The 16,267-nt window shown below is 42.3% G+C and overlaps 1 protein-coding gene and 1 long non-coding RNA gene across 15 annotated transcripts in view; one reads left to right on the top strand and one right to left on the bottom strand.

Annotated features, from left to right (window-relative positions):
• NPRL3 (NPR3 like, GATOR1 complex subunit) overlaps window positions 1-16,267 on the top strand; it is a 45,707-nt gene that overhangs the window by 12,165 nt on the left and 17,275 nt on the right. For 13 of the 14 annotated variants that reach the window (XM_087732167.1, XM_087732181.1, XM_087732168.1 and 10 more), the window contains 5 exons: window positions 2,225-2,299; window positions 5,217-5,370; window positions 6,192-6,273; window positions 13,406-13,543; window positions 14,300-14,456. In XM_087732167.1, the coding sequence (XP_087588293.1) occupies window positions 2,225-2,299; window positions 5,217-5,370; window positions 6,192-6,273; window positions 13,406-13,543; window positions 14,300-14,456 (606 nt within the window). Of the gene's footprint in view, window positions 1-823; window positions 1,568-2,224; window positions 2,300-5,216; window positions 5,371-6,191; window positions 6,274-13,405; window positions 13,544-14,299; window positions 14,457-16,267 lie in introns of those variants that run through there. The other variant, XM_087732180.1, reaches the window with a different exon arrangement.
• Window positions 1,517-8,282, bottom strand: LOC148052012 (uncharacterized). Its single transcript, XR_015698832.1, has 3 exons — window positions 7,366-8,282; window positions 6,846-6,938; window positions 1,517-1,641 (listed from the first exon to the last, which is right to left on the bottom strand). It is a non-coding gene; the product is annotated as an uncharacterized LOC148052012 (long non-coding RNA).

The raw sequence follows: 16,267 nt of genomic DNA, 5'->3' as shown, positions 1-16,267 counted from the left end.
CAATGTACTGAACCAAGGGTCCATCCAGGAGACAAGCTACCTACGACAACGCAGGTTGAAGGTCCATCCAGGAGACAGGGCTGGAGACAGACACACCTGCAGGCCCTGGGCCAAGCTTAAATGGGGCTCCTGGGTCATGGGCTAGTGTGTGTGTGTGGGGGGACACCCAATCGGGGCTGGTCAGGGCCATTAAGACGACTTGGTGCCCTCAGAGCCCTGACAGCGGTGGCTTGTTCTCTCACAGTATCAGATTCCTTTAGTTTGCTAATCGCGCCCGAAAGACGCAACTTCCTAAATGTGGTGTAAATGAGGTTGAAGATTTGTATTTACATTTTTTTCACCGCATATTATACATTCTCTCCGCTTTACAATCAGTTTTATACTAATTGTATGAAATGTCTCTTCATTTTCAGTTTGTCTAAATAAAATTGTATCTGGGTAAATACACACAGTTTACAGTGCTGCAAACACTTTTTTATTACTTCTTGTGGGATCTTCTTTTTGGGTGTGTCTTATCACCCCAGTAGGCACCCCAGAACTTTCTAGTGTCCAGAATCTTCTAGACGTGGCAGCCATCTCTGCTAGTTCATTTGAGTCTAAATCTGGGACCCTTTTGCAGTTAGGAGGAAGCTAGATGGAGCTCGTTTCCCATGGAGCAAAGGCAGTGACCGGAGTAACCCGACAGGCTCTGGTTTGGGTTTCTTCGGAGTTCATACTGTGATAAGTTAATCCATGCGACAGCTCAGCAAATTCTTCCTCAGGTGAGATTCAGGAGTTACAAGAGCACAAATATTTTATCCTGTGTGCCAGACCATGTTTTATGTAGCAGTGTTCTGAATTCTTCAAATTCCTTCAGCATTTTCTTTTCCAACTTAGTCTTTTCTTCTTTTTTCTGGACAAGAGGTGATATGAAATCTAGCCTGCATCCCAATTGATGTTAATGGTGGTAGTTTCTTTGATTTTACGGAAGGCACAGGATCAGTCCCTACACTTGGAAATGCTTTTGAGTCTTTATGGAAGTTCACAAGACATCCTGGATCCTGTAACTCCAGGAGAATAAACACACAGACTAAATTGGCTTTACCACCGTCCCATTACTGCCTTTTTGATAGAACTTCACTTACACTTTAGAAAAAACAAAAATATGTATTGCTTCTTTTAGTTTCTCTAATTTTTAAGACTACTGAGTGAAAGCACTCAGATTTTGGAGTTCATTGCTGAGCAGTTCGTTGCTGGTGCTTGGGACCTGCCAGGAAGGGTGGATGCAGCTCTGCTGTTGCCAGCTTCTCTGCATTTGCCCCATTTCAGATGCTGCATTAGCTACGTATGCAGGTATGTTGGATAGAGACCCAGTATGAGGTTAGGTGGGTGTTTGGCCTGGCAGGTTATAGCTGTTTTCACTTGGGATTGTATGGGTGTTCAGCAGGGAGCTTCGGGGGTGTCAGGAATGTCCTCTGGATTTTGTGCTCCATCTTGTGGCGACGCTTGCTCGATTCAGAGTTGTTAGTCTCGGATGTGCAAATTCAACTTGCTCGTCTTGGCTACCACGGTTCCCCCCCACCAGAAAGTCTGTACTTGCGTTAGGGGTGAAGCTCTCTGCTGCAAAAAGAATACGGGGGGCTGGAGAATGTGTTTGAAGTCCTGCAGGAAGGGAAAATCAAACCTTTGATTTTAGTACTGCAGTTCTAGAGCATATTTTTTCTGATAAAAGTAACAGGTTGTAACATGACGCGATCCAAATGGGGATTTTAGGAAAGGACAGAATAGGTGTGGCCTGGGATGAGAAAGCTATGGACTTCTCTTTAGTTAACAATATATACGACAATTGTGCTAAGGAATTTAAACCTAGGGTCCCTAATGATCCTAGAATGCAATAGTAAAGACACCTAGTAAGACTGCTATCTTAACTGGTACTCATTTACATGGTCATGACCAAAATGCTTTGGTTTAAGTCTTCACAGCTTCTCAGAAAAGGCAGTGTTGTAGAGTAACTGTGATGCTTTAATAAAAAAAAAAAAATCACAGTTTTATTTTTTACAAGTCAAATTTGGTGGTATAATTTGATTTGTCTGCTCTCTTTTCTCAGCAAATTAGTTATTTGACTGAATTAGGCTTTTTTTTCTTTTCTTTTTTTTTTCTTTCCTTTTTTTTTCTTTTCTTTTTTCTCTTTGTTACTGGATCCAACTGAACTAATGTATGGGATTTTTAAAAAAATATTTTTCAGGTATCCAAAACTGATCCTTCGCCAAAGAGAGAGATGCCCACGATGATTCTCTTCAATGTGGTGTTTGCACTAAGGGTAAGGACTGTCTTCATTCCATCTGACAGCGGGATGTGCTTTGGATGCATAAGAGAATGCAGTAGTCTCGCGTTCCAGTAAACATTCAGTGCCTGATTTCATTGGGATATTTTAATTTGAAACGACAAACCTAAACAATGTAGAATACGACACTGACAAGTGGGAAAGTTCTCCAGCCCAGTGGAAAACAAGTACAGTTGTTCTCTTCAGGACATTTTCTAGAGTTTTTGGTTTTAAATACCCAGAGCGTAAAGGCATGCAAGGAACCACTTTGCAACCCAGTTGCAAGTCCTGTATGTGTCTTGTCTTCTGTTATTAGCGAGCTGGTAATCTGCTGTGATTTTTCTAGGCCCTGCAGTTGAGGCTTGTCCAACTAAGCTGTGCAAGAAGGCAGCCTGGGTCTGACTGTCCCACGTGTCAGATGCTGCACTCTGTACGCGACTGCTCTGCTCCTGCCCAGGGTAGGACCAAATCCATACAGCTGCACTAGCACATTGCCGAGCCCTTGTGACTGCATGCAGCTCGGACCTTGGTGGTCGGTCCTGCTCCAGAAGCAGAGGCAGCGTGGACAGTGGCTCATGCTTGGCCAGCCTTAAGTCAGTTCCCCACCATGGCCTTGGTCAACCCAAGCTTTCTCAGCGCAGAGTCATTCAGAAACCTTCTCTGGCTCAGACCACCACTGTTTTGAGCCCTTACTCATGCTGTATGATACAGAGACATGTGCCTTTGCTCAGTGCCTCTAGGCTTTTTTTATAATTAAATGGACAGTGTTTGAAAGTTGCCTCCTCTTAGCAATGAGATCATTGTAAAGGAAGAGTGCCAGGGAGCAGTGGTTGTAGCATTCTAAATGAGAAGAAGGTACAAATGAAGAATAAGTAGGTTTTGGTGCTCAGCAGGAACCTGGAACAAATATGTAGTTTCGCTTGGAATTTTTTTCGGGCCTGCTCTATTGACTAGATGTTGGTATCTGTGCTAAGGGATCCTGGCTTGGCTAATTAGGTGGCATAAAACCCTAGAAATTCCATTATGTTCGAGCGTTATTTGATTTCTGAGCTCTGGCTTTCTCTTCCCAGCCCACAGGTTGCGTCTGTGGAGCCATCATATTATTTTCGTAGCATGTACACATATGAAGAAACATTTGAAAAATAGAAGAGGGAGTTGGAATAGCTGTCTTTATGGAAATGCTTGATTTTTGCTTGACTGGATATAACGTCATGACTTAAAAGCCTCCAGCTCCCTGCTTGTGAAATTACCTTTTTTTTTTTTTTTTTTTTCCCCCTTTTAACACTAGTACTTTTCTTACCGCTGGCTTTCCAGTAGTGACTAACATGGACATGGCCACAGTCTGGATGGTTTGTCCTCATTTGAAGAGCAAGGTTTCACACAAGACAATTATCCCAGCAATCAGTCTCAATCAAGCAAGAAGTGGTTCACTGAGTTCTGCTGGGGATCCAGTGTTCTTGTGCTTTGGGACATTCTTAGGTCAGGAAGTGCTGAATTTGCAATACAGGAATTGATTTTAGATTTCACACATTAAGAGACATTAGCTTCAAGAATTTTGTTGTTTTGGCGTATTGGTAAAGCACCATGCTTTGGTGGTAGGTAAGTGTGTGCAGATGCACATGCAAACACAAACATTCATGCACGTTGAGTCACGTGGAAGCAGAAGTGTTGAAACCAATGCTCCTTCATTCACAATATTGCAAGAGCTTGGTGAAGTGCAACGAAGACTGTATCTAGCGTGCATTTTTCTAGAATCTAATTTCTAGTGGTTCTCCTCGGAAAACTGGTTTTTTTTTTTTGCATTTTGGCGCTGGGATGATACTGATGTAATTGTGTGTGTAAGGCAGCACTAAATCATATTTGCCAAATAAGACACTGTTAGTTCATAGGGAGCTGTCATGTTTCTGGGAAGTGCTGTGCAAGAAGCAAGTGGAAATTTTTTCCTCGCATGGTGTAGTGCACTGCAGAGGGTGGGTGGAGGCATTCTGAGATAACGATGAGAGTCCATCTGCAGTGGGCAGACAGAGCAGGCAAAGTCCCAAATTCTATAATCAGCACTGATCCTGCTGTGTTTAAGCTTCAGGGTTACCAACGTGTCGTGACTCAGCAAGAACAGTGGAATCCAAAAATGATGACTCATGGTTTGCTAGTTTACATGCCAAGTTATCGCTTGCTAGAACTGTAAATTCCTTTAAATGTCTTAACAAACATGAAGCAGCTGCTTACTCAGGCTGGAGCCACCGATTCCCCCCCCTCGTCAGCTGTACTTACACGATAGATTGTTCCAGCACTTTCATTCTGGGACTTGCACGAGTACAGTGTTAGTAATAAGCCATATTTGTGAAATGTTTGGGAGCGTAAATCCAAATCCATTCTGGTTTGGGATCAAATTGTTGATTGTGTGCTAGTAATTCTTAGCTAATTGCTGTCTTGTCAGTATATAAGACAAACATCAGTATAGCAACATGGAGCAAATGGGCTATGTTAAAGGCACTACAGTCCTTATACTCCCAGTGAATTTAACATGAACATCGTGATATTCTGCTGTTTAAAATAGCTTGACAGTTTCTTTTCTCGCTGTGTGAAATGGAGTTCTTTGGTCTCTCTGCTAGTAGAAGGCCCATTAACAACTGCAAAAAATAAACCAGATAGCAGTATCATGCTCCAGGTGCTGTGTTCATTTGATGCACGTAGACAAACTTAAAAATCCCTGAGTCTTCTCTTTACCTTTGGACATCTCTGAGCTTCTGCTTTGTTGCTGCTAGAGAAATCCCTTTCTTTTGCCAGTTGCCAAAGAGGCTGACTTTTGATATCTACGGAAGATAATTATTTTGACTACTTATCCATCACTGTAGTTCTATATATGTGATTGTAGCTGAATGACTGACCTGTTTCTTTTCTGTGGTGCCTGTAGGCCAATGCAGATCCATCTGTGATAAACTGCTTACACAACCTCTCCCGAAGAATCGCCATAGTCCTGCAGCACGAGGAGCGCCGCTGCCAATACCTGACCAGGGAGGCCAAGCTGATCTTGGCTATTCAGGATGAAGTGTCTGCCATGTCAGAGAGTGAGTGCTGAGCTTAGCTTTGTGCAGGAATATGTTTGTCCAGGAGTACTTTTTCAGAAAAGTGCTGATTGTGCCTTCTTAGTTCTTTTGTGGCTGGGATCAGTATGAACAAGTTTTGGTGCTCTTTAGCATTCTGACAGCTTTTGACTGCCTTTTGCCTCATCCAACATCACTATCCCTATGCAGAGGTGTCAGCTTTAGAAGTGAATTAGCTTCTTTACTTTCCTTGCTAGCTCCATTCAGCATGATCACTGGAGAATGTGTGCTGAACCATCACATTTGGATCTGCCTGTCAGGCTGAGATGGAAGAACTCATATGTAGCCTGCTTCACCCAACGTAGAGCAAGTTTCCCATGCTTTAATGCCGTGTGCTGCGTCACCAGACTTCTTGTGTGGATGTTTTACTCTTACATGTTGTTGCCGTGGCTAGCAAATAGTTACAGAGCATTTTTATAGACTACTTCAGGGCAATTTACTATAATGTACCCTATTTAAAGTAAACTCTGTCTGACAGTGATGCATCGTCTTGCTGCAAGCGTTAAAAATTAAAACTAACATGTATAAAAACAAAAAGCTTAAAATCATCACTTGTCAAATTCACAGTTACATGTGCTTAACTGAATTGAGGTTTAGGAGAAGTTGGCAATAATTCGCTATTATTATTTAAACTTGTAACTTATTGTAAAAGCTTTGAAAGATAATTGTAGATTAAAAAGATATGGATTCTGTCCCTAAGATACTGGTTGATACCTAGTGGGGGAAGAGGAAACTCTTTGCTTTGAAATCAGTGGTTTACTTTCTTGTTTTGAAATTTTCCATAGCCACAGAAGGGCCACAATCACCTTTTCATCACATCTTGCCCAAGTGCAAACTGGCCAGAGATCTCAAAGAGACATATGACAGGTAAGTGGGATTTTCTTCCTAGCTCATAGTATGCTGCTTCTCTCTGAAACCTCTTGGCCTTGTTCCTTAGGATATTATGTACCTCTTCATGCTGTTGACTCATTGGGATTTGGGTTTTAGACCGGGTGGAGCAATATGAAGGCTAGCTGTCAGGTGAAATGTTTGTAGAATTGCTATCCTAACCTTTGGATATGTTATGTTTCTTAAAAGTTGGTGATGTTTGTCACAGCTTTAAGAATTATTATTTTCTTCCTTAGCACAGAGGCACATAATGACAAGTGAATTGTAGAATTGAAAAGTGTCATAATATGAATATCATATCGCTGTAGAAGTGCTCTAAGCCTGCAGCTAAGAGAAAAATGCTGCATCTAGCACTGATGGCAAGTCAGATACTGCCCTGGCTTCATTTGGTTACACTGTGCATGTCTGGACAGTGAATTTGGATTAGGTGGTGAGACTTTCAGCAGAATGGAAAGTGTTACATGCTGTTTCTTGACTGGATTAAAAGTTCTGGCAAGGATTTCAAAGGAGTGTGGAGTTAGTGTTGAGTTTCAGCAGGAGCCAGCACCAACCTCCTCCAGCGTACTTCTGCTCTGACAGCTTGTCAGGCTGACTCCTTATGCAGAGCAGACACCCTGGTTCAGGATACGCGCTTGGTGAAGGACCTGGACAAAGGGGAACAGAAGGTTTTGGTGGGGAGGCAGATGATGTGCCCCTTGATTAGGGTGTTTGCCAGGGCTTGGGAGAATTACCCTACCCTGGATTCCTTCATTGACTGTAGAGCATATTGTATGATATTAGACAAACCCTTTAGCCTCCCTAGATTGTGGTTCCCCATGTACAAAGGGAATAATTGCAAAGCCCTGTAAGGTAAGGCGCTGAGAGCCTAAATAATTTAATGATTGCAAAGCACATTATAAAACTTGTAATAAACTGTTCTTTGTTATGTTCAAGAGCTGTGAATTTCAGCTTGTTTGGAAGGAACATAGTATATTGTTCAGTACAACTCGCACAAAACCTGTACTAAGGTTTAAAATAAGGCACTTTTAATGTAGCCTGTAATTCTAATATTAAACTTCACCTACTACTTACCTTTTTCTGTTCCTCTAGGGCTGCGTATTTGTGACTGGGCAAACCCTGATCTTGTTTCCAAACATTTTAGTGACACAGTGACATCTTGTGGCATTTAGCTGTGACTGGAGGAACATACAGCCCAAGCTCAGGGAGTGTGCTAATACTGCCAATAGACTAACCATGGAAACACACACATTGGTGCTGCCCCCCAGATGTAAAATAAGGCAGTGTCTCCCTCATTTAGGCATTGTGAGTGGGGGAGAAGTGGTGCAAGTGATATTTTGACACTTTTGCATGACATTGTCATAAGCAAATGTAAGAAATAAGGTGTTGGTAAAAATATAAAATGTCTGTGCATTTGAGTGTGGTTGGCTGGCTGGGTAATAAGGTGTGTTCTGCAGTATTTTTCCATTAATGCTTCATACGAGAGAAGAGGAAATATGCTTATACACCTGCAGTCAGATCAGTTGAGAGGGGCTGCAACACCTTGCCAGGCAGGCATAGAATTAAAATTATTTTTTGGTAAGGTAGAAGAAATGGTCTAGAAATAGGATTTTTATTCTGCAACTCCAAGATGAAGAATTCCTGTGTGGCAACAGCTCGGAGTCTGTGTGGCCTGCTATGAAATGAGGGTTAGTCACAAGTGACAAGGGGTTGCAGAAAAAGCAAATAGACAAGAATGCATAAAATAAAAGTCTTGCCTGTAAGATGGGAACCAATCCCGCTCAGGGTTGTAAAGCCGCTGCTGTAATGAATATTGTATCCAGTTTTGGGCATCACATTTCAAGAAGGATTTGGGCCACATAGAGAGTGTGGAGGAGTGAGAATGACCTAGGAGGAAAGATGGAAAGATTTGGTCCGTTTCTTTTAGAGGAGGAAAGACTGCTGGGAACGGTAAGTCTTCAAATGCATGCAGTGACAACGCGCTGTTTTAAATTTACAGAGATTTCTGGCATAGCCTTTGGCGTAGGGGAACAGCATAGTAAAGTGAAGAGAGCACTTTGAATTGCAGATGGGAACCCAGCTCGCCATTTGAGATTCGCTCAAGCCAGCGTTTCCTAGTGTCTGCTGATTTCTGCAATTCCAGTTGAAGGCCTCTTGAATTATCACGGTTGCTCCAGAGGTGCTGTCTAGCCCTTGGTTTCCTGTAGATGGTGCTGAGGTATTTCAGGCAAGACCCAACATGTCCCTTAGCAAGTTGGTTTGTACAAAACTGCAAGTGTGTGAATCTTTTCATAGCTCAAAATGTCCCTTGCGTTTTGAATGAAATGCCTGTATTTTATAACACAGGAATCAATAGCCAGGTCATCTTGACTGTAACACTATTGCTGCTATAGTAATGGAGTATTATTAAACTGACAGTTTAGAGGTAATCAACATCTAGTTCCTGGGACCTTTTCTGACCCTAATGGAGAAAACTAGAATGTTTCTTTTTGATTAGTTCAGAAAAAAGATTTGAGAGTCTTCGTTCATCTTGACCCCAAACTCCAGCATTGGTGTGGAACAAAAAGCGGTGGCTTTAGGACCAAGAAAGTCCAGTTGCCAGTACCACCAGCGCTGACAAATTTACCAGTGTTACAATGGGTGTCTCTTTTAAGCCAGTGTTCAATTTAGGGAATTAAGACAGCTTTCACCAAGTTTTATCTGCAACTGCGGATAATATGTTAGCTTGATACTAACTAACTGCCTGTCTGCATTTAGCAAACTCTCTTAGCTTTATATTGGAATAAAAGTGAAAGTATGGGGAGGTTTTTGGGGAGGATTGGATTGCTTGTTTCTTCTTTTTAATATACAAAGAGCCTTTATACATTTTTAGCCTAGTGGGATTTGAACTGACTAGTAGATCTAGCCTATCTCAGCAGCTCAGGGAGAAGTGGAATAATTATATGAGATTTAATGAATTATTAGATGTGATTTGTGTGGCTGTAGTGTAAAATATAAACCAGCTACAGTTATTTGACCAAAGGATGGTCAATGTGTCCTTTACAAGGAAATGTGAAACCATTTTAAAGCGCTAAGTAGTCACAACCTTTAGCAAAAATAAACTCCAAAGCTACAAGCTCACCTCCACCAAACTAGAAAACATATTATTAATTTCTGATATAAATAGGATAGACATAAAATGAGGTGTGTGTATGTAAAAATTCATAACTCTCATAAAATATGAGGTGGGATTGGCTTTCTTTTGCCAATAGTTCTGAAAAAAAAAAAAGGCTGCAATTCTGTGGGGTACTGGCCAACTTTCCGGTTCCCATTTTGGGGCAGTGGCTCACAGTCACTGTTCAGGGCAGAGCAGAATAGAGCAAAAGAGCAGTGATATTCCCAAAAATGTTCCCCAGCTTCCTGCAGCTTTGGAGGTGGTTTCTGTATATTCAACAGCCTTCAGCTGATCTCACTTCCCGGAATTAGTCCACGATCCTGTGAGCCAGAGTAAATATTTAACAACCACAGCATCCTCTGATAAGGAGATCTGTGGCTTAACTAGTTTCTGTGTTCCTTTCTATTTCTTTTGAACTTTGCTCCTTCTAGTATCAGGAGATGTCTCATAGGTCTTGTGATGGAGAGACGTTAAACAGCTCTTTCCTATTTACTTCTCCCTGTCTCAATTTTAGACTATGATATCCCCTCTCAGTATCCTAATCCCTCACCATATATCCCTCAGTATTGCTCACCATGTATTATCTAACCAGAGGTTTTTTAAAAAAGCGTGGAAACTAAGTTTTCATGGGATAAAATGGAATGTCTTTGAGGGTTTAATAGCTGGTTAGAGTATGGGGAATGAAGCTATTTTTGCCCAGTTATTCTTGAAGTCTGTGGGAAAAAGGAAAAGTTGCAGCAAGGTCTCTGGATACCAGTTAAGTGTCTGATAAGACAGCAGATGAAATTCAGTGTAGATAGATGTAAAGTAATGCATGTAAGGCCAGACAGCCCTTATATAGTACATAACTGCTCTGAAAAGAGCTTTTGGAATTACAGCAGATAGTTCAGTGAAAAAGTCAACTCGGTGACAAAGCTCAGGGTGCAGTAACACTGCAAAAAATCCCCATGAAATATGAAGACTAGTTAGGAAAGGAGCAAAGAACAAAAGAGAGCCTTCTGGAAATTCCTGGTGTACCTGCTGCACCTCTGAATGCTTTGTGCAATTCTAGGTTTCCTATTGGGGCTACTTAAACTGTGTCCCTGCAGTTCATGGCGTGCAATGCAGCCGACGCAGTGTTCTCACCTTCCCACAGCCCTGCATCTTCCTGGACTCTTTATTCCACAATTTTAGTTGGTTAAGAAGAATAAAGTAGAATTGGACCTAGGTGACTCCCCAGTGCGACTTTGAAAGCTTGTTTTCTTAGTATTCTCTTCTCTTGCTGGTTTTTGCCGTTCTGCTTCTGCCCCTAAAAGAAGGTGGCTTCTAGGTCTGCTGGTCACCAGCCAAAGAGCTTGGGGCCAGCTCATGGAGATTTGTGAGACTCCCAGTAAAAAGCTTGCTAAATAGATGACTTCATGGGGAATCTGTAAAAATGAAGGCAAATGTGGATCTGAACTTCACTTTCTGTGACTTGACTGTATTTCATGTTGCACGAATCTTTGTGTATATTTTGGTGAAATTATTTAACTTTGTTGGCTGGCAGTCGCGTACATTGCTGCTGGAGGATGTAGCTTATTCCTTGTCAAATTATTAGAGACTTAAATTACTTTCCATCCAAGGAGGGGCAGGTGAAGGAGAAATCATGTACATAAAGCTATAATGAAGGCTTGAAATTGTACAGTTGAATGCAAATGTAGAAGAATGAAATTAAGATCCAGATCAGAACTGAAAATCTGGTTTTCTTGTTGTCTTTAATTCTAGGCTTTTGTTGTATAGTGCGCTGTAGACAAAATTATGCTGTGGAGAGTGTAATTATGTGATTAAAGCTTCTGCCTTGGTGCACTTGGACCAAAGAATGAAAGGAACCAACTGTATTTTTTTCTGTTTCCTGAATGTTAAACTATTCAGGGAAAATATCCCTACAAGTGTTTCATGTTTTCATGCATCTCTGCTGCTTTTTGGTAACCTGTTTTAACAACCCAGTAGCTTTCAGGTAGTCTCTTAACTCGCTTGTCCCGTTTGTTTATTGTCATGCTTTCCCCTGTGAGTATTTGGCCCGGTAGATAGTGTGGATAAGTACTGCTTCAGGATGCCCTTTACCTTGATGTATTTTGAGGGAATCCAGCTTTATCTGTCAATTGGTGTATGTCTGGTGGGATAAGCAGTGTTACTGGAGTTGCAGCATTTAATGCAAGAAGAACGGAGGTGTTTGCTGTGCTTTGCATGTTCCTTCAGGGTTTGGAGCCTCTGATCAGACGTGAGGTGGTAGCGCCAGAGAGGGAATGGATCCATCCTTTCAGTGCCTTTTAAAAAAGGAAAACATACATAGTTTCTACTCCATTTGCAACTTGAAAAATCGGTATTTTTTGGAGGTCAGCGCAAGATTTGAGAACAAAACCATGGCCTCTGCTTTTGAAAAGCATTGTCTGCAGTGAGATTTTCCCTAATGAGTCTGATCATGCACGAGGCAGGACAGGATCGTGTTTGCTCTCTCACCACTCTGTTGTGGTTTGGTGAATAGTTATACCGGCAGCCAAAGCTACCCAATGTTTTTGTTTTAAAGCTGAATTTTCAGGTCTCTCTAAACCCTGTATACAACCAGATGAACTTGAAAAAGAGCATGTTAGTTTGTGGCCTACAATTGAATGCTAGGTATAAATGTTTAAATCACCACATAAAGAGTTTCCAAGACATGTATTTGCTCCCGGCCTGTTCCTGGCATGTTTTTAAATCTGTTTTGTGTAGAGGGGAAATTCGTGGGTGTTACCGACACAAAAGTCATATTGCGAGTCTCAACACACTTGAATTGAAAATTCAGACTGGAATTTTCAGAGTGCAAACTCTGAAATTTTATTTTAGGCCAAAAAAAAAATATCTTTTGGAACAAAATTTAAAATCAAAGGACATCTTCAGAAATTCAGCTCTCCAGTGTAGACAAGATTAGCTGTTGCTTGAGATTGATTTGCAAATTTATATGTGTTCCTCACTCGGTGTATATGGCAAAAAGTGTCAGGCCTTGCCTCTTCCTCCCTGCTGGGTCCCAGTGCCTGCAGCAAAGCTGTTCCCAGGGCAGCGTTGTGAAGGTTTGCAAGGTGGTGCTAGCTTAGCTCCCTGTGGTATGTTACCCTTACCGTATCTTTACCCATTTTTAAGTAAATATGGTTACCTACCTAGGTATATTTCATCTGTTGTCTAGATTTACAGACTTCTGTAAAACTACCTGAATGACGTTGATTGCTCTAATCTCTCAGCTTTCTGTTTTTTTTCAGTAAGAGGCTTATAGTTGCTTTCAGGCTGAACATGAGGGTCAGACTTTATCGTCATTCCTGAGATGTCCATCATTTCCACTCCAGTCCTGTTGTCTGAAGTCAGCTTAAAGGCTTAGCTTAGGTCCTGTGGTTTCCTAGAATGAAGAAACCATTTAACAAGCACATTTGTGATTTCATGTGACAAACGTGAGCAGGTTAGCAGGAGACAAACAACCTAAGCAGAACCAAAGGAGTCTGTTATTGTGGAAGTGTGCTGCTCATAACACCCCTTGCCCGGTACAGACATCTCCTTTTCTTTCTCCTTCGAGAGGAAGATGGAAATTGGAGGTGAAAGCATTGTGCCCAATTCACGTTTGCTCTTTGCAGCCCTGGTCTAGGAAATTTTCCAGTGCCTTGCAGTAGATCTTCAAGAAACTCTTTTAACTGGAGATACTGCTGCAATGTTAAGAGCAGAGGGAGCAGCAGATCAGTGGGTGAAGTCTCTCAAATCCCCCCAAAGCCTTGTAGGGGATAATGCTCTCTAAGTACAAGTTAAGGAAGCCCTTGCAGCTAGGAATCAGCTAGTCCTCAGCCAGTCCGGGGATAGACAGGGTACACTCAGTCTTTTCTTGTCCTGATGAGATTCCTGTGCAGGGGTGAATCTGGACCACAACATTTCATTTGTTATACATGGTAAATGCTGTATGTATTTATTTTCTTCCTATTTTAGTCTCTGCACAACAGGGGTGGTTCGTTTACATATCAACAACTGGCTGGAAGTGAGTTTCTGCCTGCCTCATAAAATCCATTATGTTGCCACAAACTTTATACCCCCTGAAGCAATTGAGAGAAGCCTGAAATCTATCAGGTAAGAGCAAGCTCTGTCCCTCAGAGTGTGGCCGGTCCTTCCTCCAGTTCCAGGTGTGGTGCCGCAAATGTCTGTACTGGAACAGCTGGGGGTGATGCGACACTGAGCTGTAGTGGTGGTGGGGCCGTGGGCTGAGACAGGAATCCCTGAAGCTGATGCCAAGGTACCGTGATGCTGCTGGATACATGGTGATGTGAAGCCACAGCCTTTACGTTAACATTAGGTGGTTGTACTGAGGTGATGCTGCAAGAGAGGTCTGCGCTGCTTCCAATCAGCGGAATCACATGTTCACTTTAATCTGTTAACCCAGAATTAATTTTGCTTTTAGACGAAAGAGAGCCCAGGCCTCATGATACCTTATTTCCTGCTCTCCATCTTTACAGTTTTTTACCTGAAAAAAGTAACTAATGCTTGCGTTCTTCCGTTTTTTTCTACTCCATTCTATATTTCAGTAATGCAGATGAGCAGTTTTCAGACTAGTTCTCCAGGCTTAATTGTATGCCAGCACAGCGCAGTCATTCTTTTCTAATCACTAGGGCATCTAGTTACCATATAACCCTCTGTCCCCTTTTTATGGGGAGCATCTTATCTTGTGACATAAAAATACACTTATTCTGAACCTACTTAGAGCAAAAGGATGATATTAGATGTTCTTTTTTACCAGCAGATTGAGCCCAGGTATCATGGTCTGGGAATAACTAAGCCTTCAGGAAAAGCTGCAGTTTACTGTGCAAATGTATTCCTTTTTTTCTGCAGGCCTTACCATGCCTTATTACTTTTAAATGATGAGAAGTCATTGCTTAATGAGCTCCCGTTGGACTGCTCTCCTGCCCTGGTGAGAGTAATTAAAACTACCTCTGCTGTGAAGAATTTGCAGCAACTGGCTCAAGATGCTGACTTGGCATTGCTGCAGGTATGGGGAACTGTCAGCAGCGGCTGAAATTCTTTTAATTCACGAGGCATTTTCTTTCTGTGTGCCAGTGGGTTTCTGTAGTACACGAGCACATCAATTCTCTCGGTGTGAGCAGAGCGCATAGAGAAAGCTCAAGCCTTAGAGCATGGGGAAAGGTTGGCGAGACGAAGAACAGTGGTGCGGTGGCGGTGCTTGACAGTCCTGCAGCCACATCGGAAGCACAGATTGCTGTGGGGTAGCAGGGCCATCTGGAGGTCTCTAGTCCACACCATTGCTTGAAAGCAGGCTGCTCAGGAATGTGTCCGTTCGAATTCTGAATGACTCCAGGGATGGAGATCCCACAGCCTCTCTGGGCCCTGGTTCAGCATTTGACCAGCATCAGAGTGAAAAACTTTCTTCATATCTAACGGGAATTTCCCATATTCCACCTTGTGTTTGTTTCCTCTCATCCCGTCCCTGTGCCCCTCTGAGAAGAGTGGCTCCGTCTTCTCTGTGCCTTCCCCTGAGGCAGTTAAAACCAGGACAAATAGTACTCTTGACTTACGCCACAGTGGTCTGTCTTGGCTCTGCCACATTGATGTCTGTGCATATGGAGGCATCCAAAACGCAAGTGAAAGCTTACAGCTGCCGTGGCCAAATACTGCTGCTTTCTCTGGATCTGCCAAGATCTTTTCTACTAAAGAGCTCTGAAAGCCTGTGCAAACCTACCCATCGATTTCCCTTAGTACATTAGTGCACGGAGTTTGCAGAGTCCCCGGAAGAAGCTCTAGTTTAGGCTTGGGCAAAAATTTTGAGGCAGTCTCCCCAAGCCAGCAGCTCTTTCTGAATGCCTTTCCAGCTCTGACAACCAGATTTCAGATCCGAATTGCTCAAGGTGATGTGTCGAGCCCTTGAAAAGGGAAGTTTGTGCCAGTGGAGGGAATGAGACTCTGGCAATCATGTGAAACACGAGGCCACTGAGAGACCACTGCGGATGACTGCGGTCATTGCGGCCCTTTGCTTGTTGAACCTGATGATTTTATTAGATGATACAGGAGAGGGGAGAGCCACTCCCATGCTTCTAAGGGTCAATTCAGACCCAGGGACGCAATCTGTGCTCTGTGTGACAGGGGAGAAGAACATGGCTTGTCATCTCAGATGCTCCTGATCGTAGGTCCATGCCTTCTCTTATTCAAAGGAAAAGGTCCTGTTTTGAAATAAAATTTCCAGGTCTGCTTACAGTGGTCTGTGGTGTTACTTGGCGTTATATAGCTATGGGATGAACTCTGGAAATTCCCTACTGCTTCTGTAGTTTTGTTCTCCACAAAAAAGCAAAGTTAAATGCATCTAATGATACAGGCTGGATTTTATGTCTCGTAGACGCTATTTATGTGGCTCTTCCACAGCCATTAACAACCACTGACTTGTTTAACATATTAAAATACTTTGTGTAACTCATTAGTGAAATATCTCAGTGCATTAAAAAGGCAGTGTTGGTTTCCTTTATGTTTGTGTCACAGTAGAGGCTGATTCTTTTGGTTTATTTTTCATGTATAACACTCAATGCATTTTGTGCATAAACAAAAATAGGTTTTTGGGGCTTGAAAAGTACCTAAACTTCTGTTGGTACAGTTTGAAGAAATTCGGTCAAGGCAGGAAATACTAAGTTGCTTAGAAATGTGAAGTGAACCTCTGGAAATTTATAACCTTGTCAAGTGCTTTTTGATGTGCCACATGTTATATTAAACCCTGAATTTATTCTGAAAGCAGGGTGAAAGGATGGAACATTTTCCTTTCATTTCAGCTCAAACAAGACTTTTCTGTCATTGTAT

This window comes from Nipponia nippon, unplaced genomic scaffold (assembly GCF_047370975.1).
Source record: "Nipponia nippon isolate SJK-2023a ecotype South Korea unplaced genomic scaffold, ASM4737097v1 scaffold_5, whole genome shotgun sequence".
Lineage (NCBI taxonomy): Eukaryota > Metazoa > Chordata > Aves > Pelecaniformes > Threskiornithidae > Nipponia > Nipponia nippon.
This window is presented reverse-complemented; position numbering and strand designations above follow the sequence as displayed.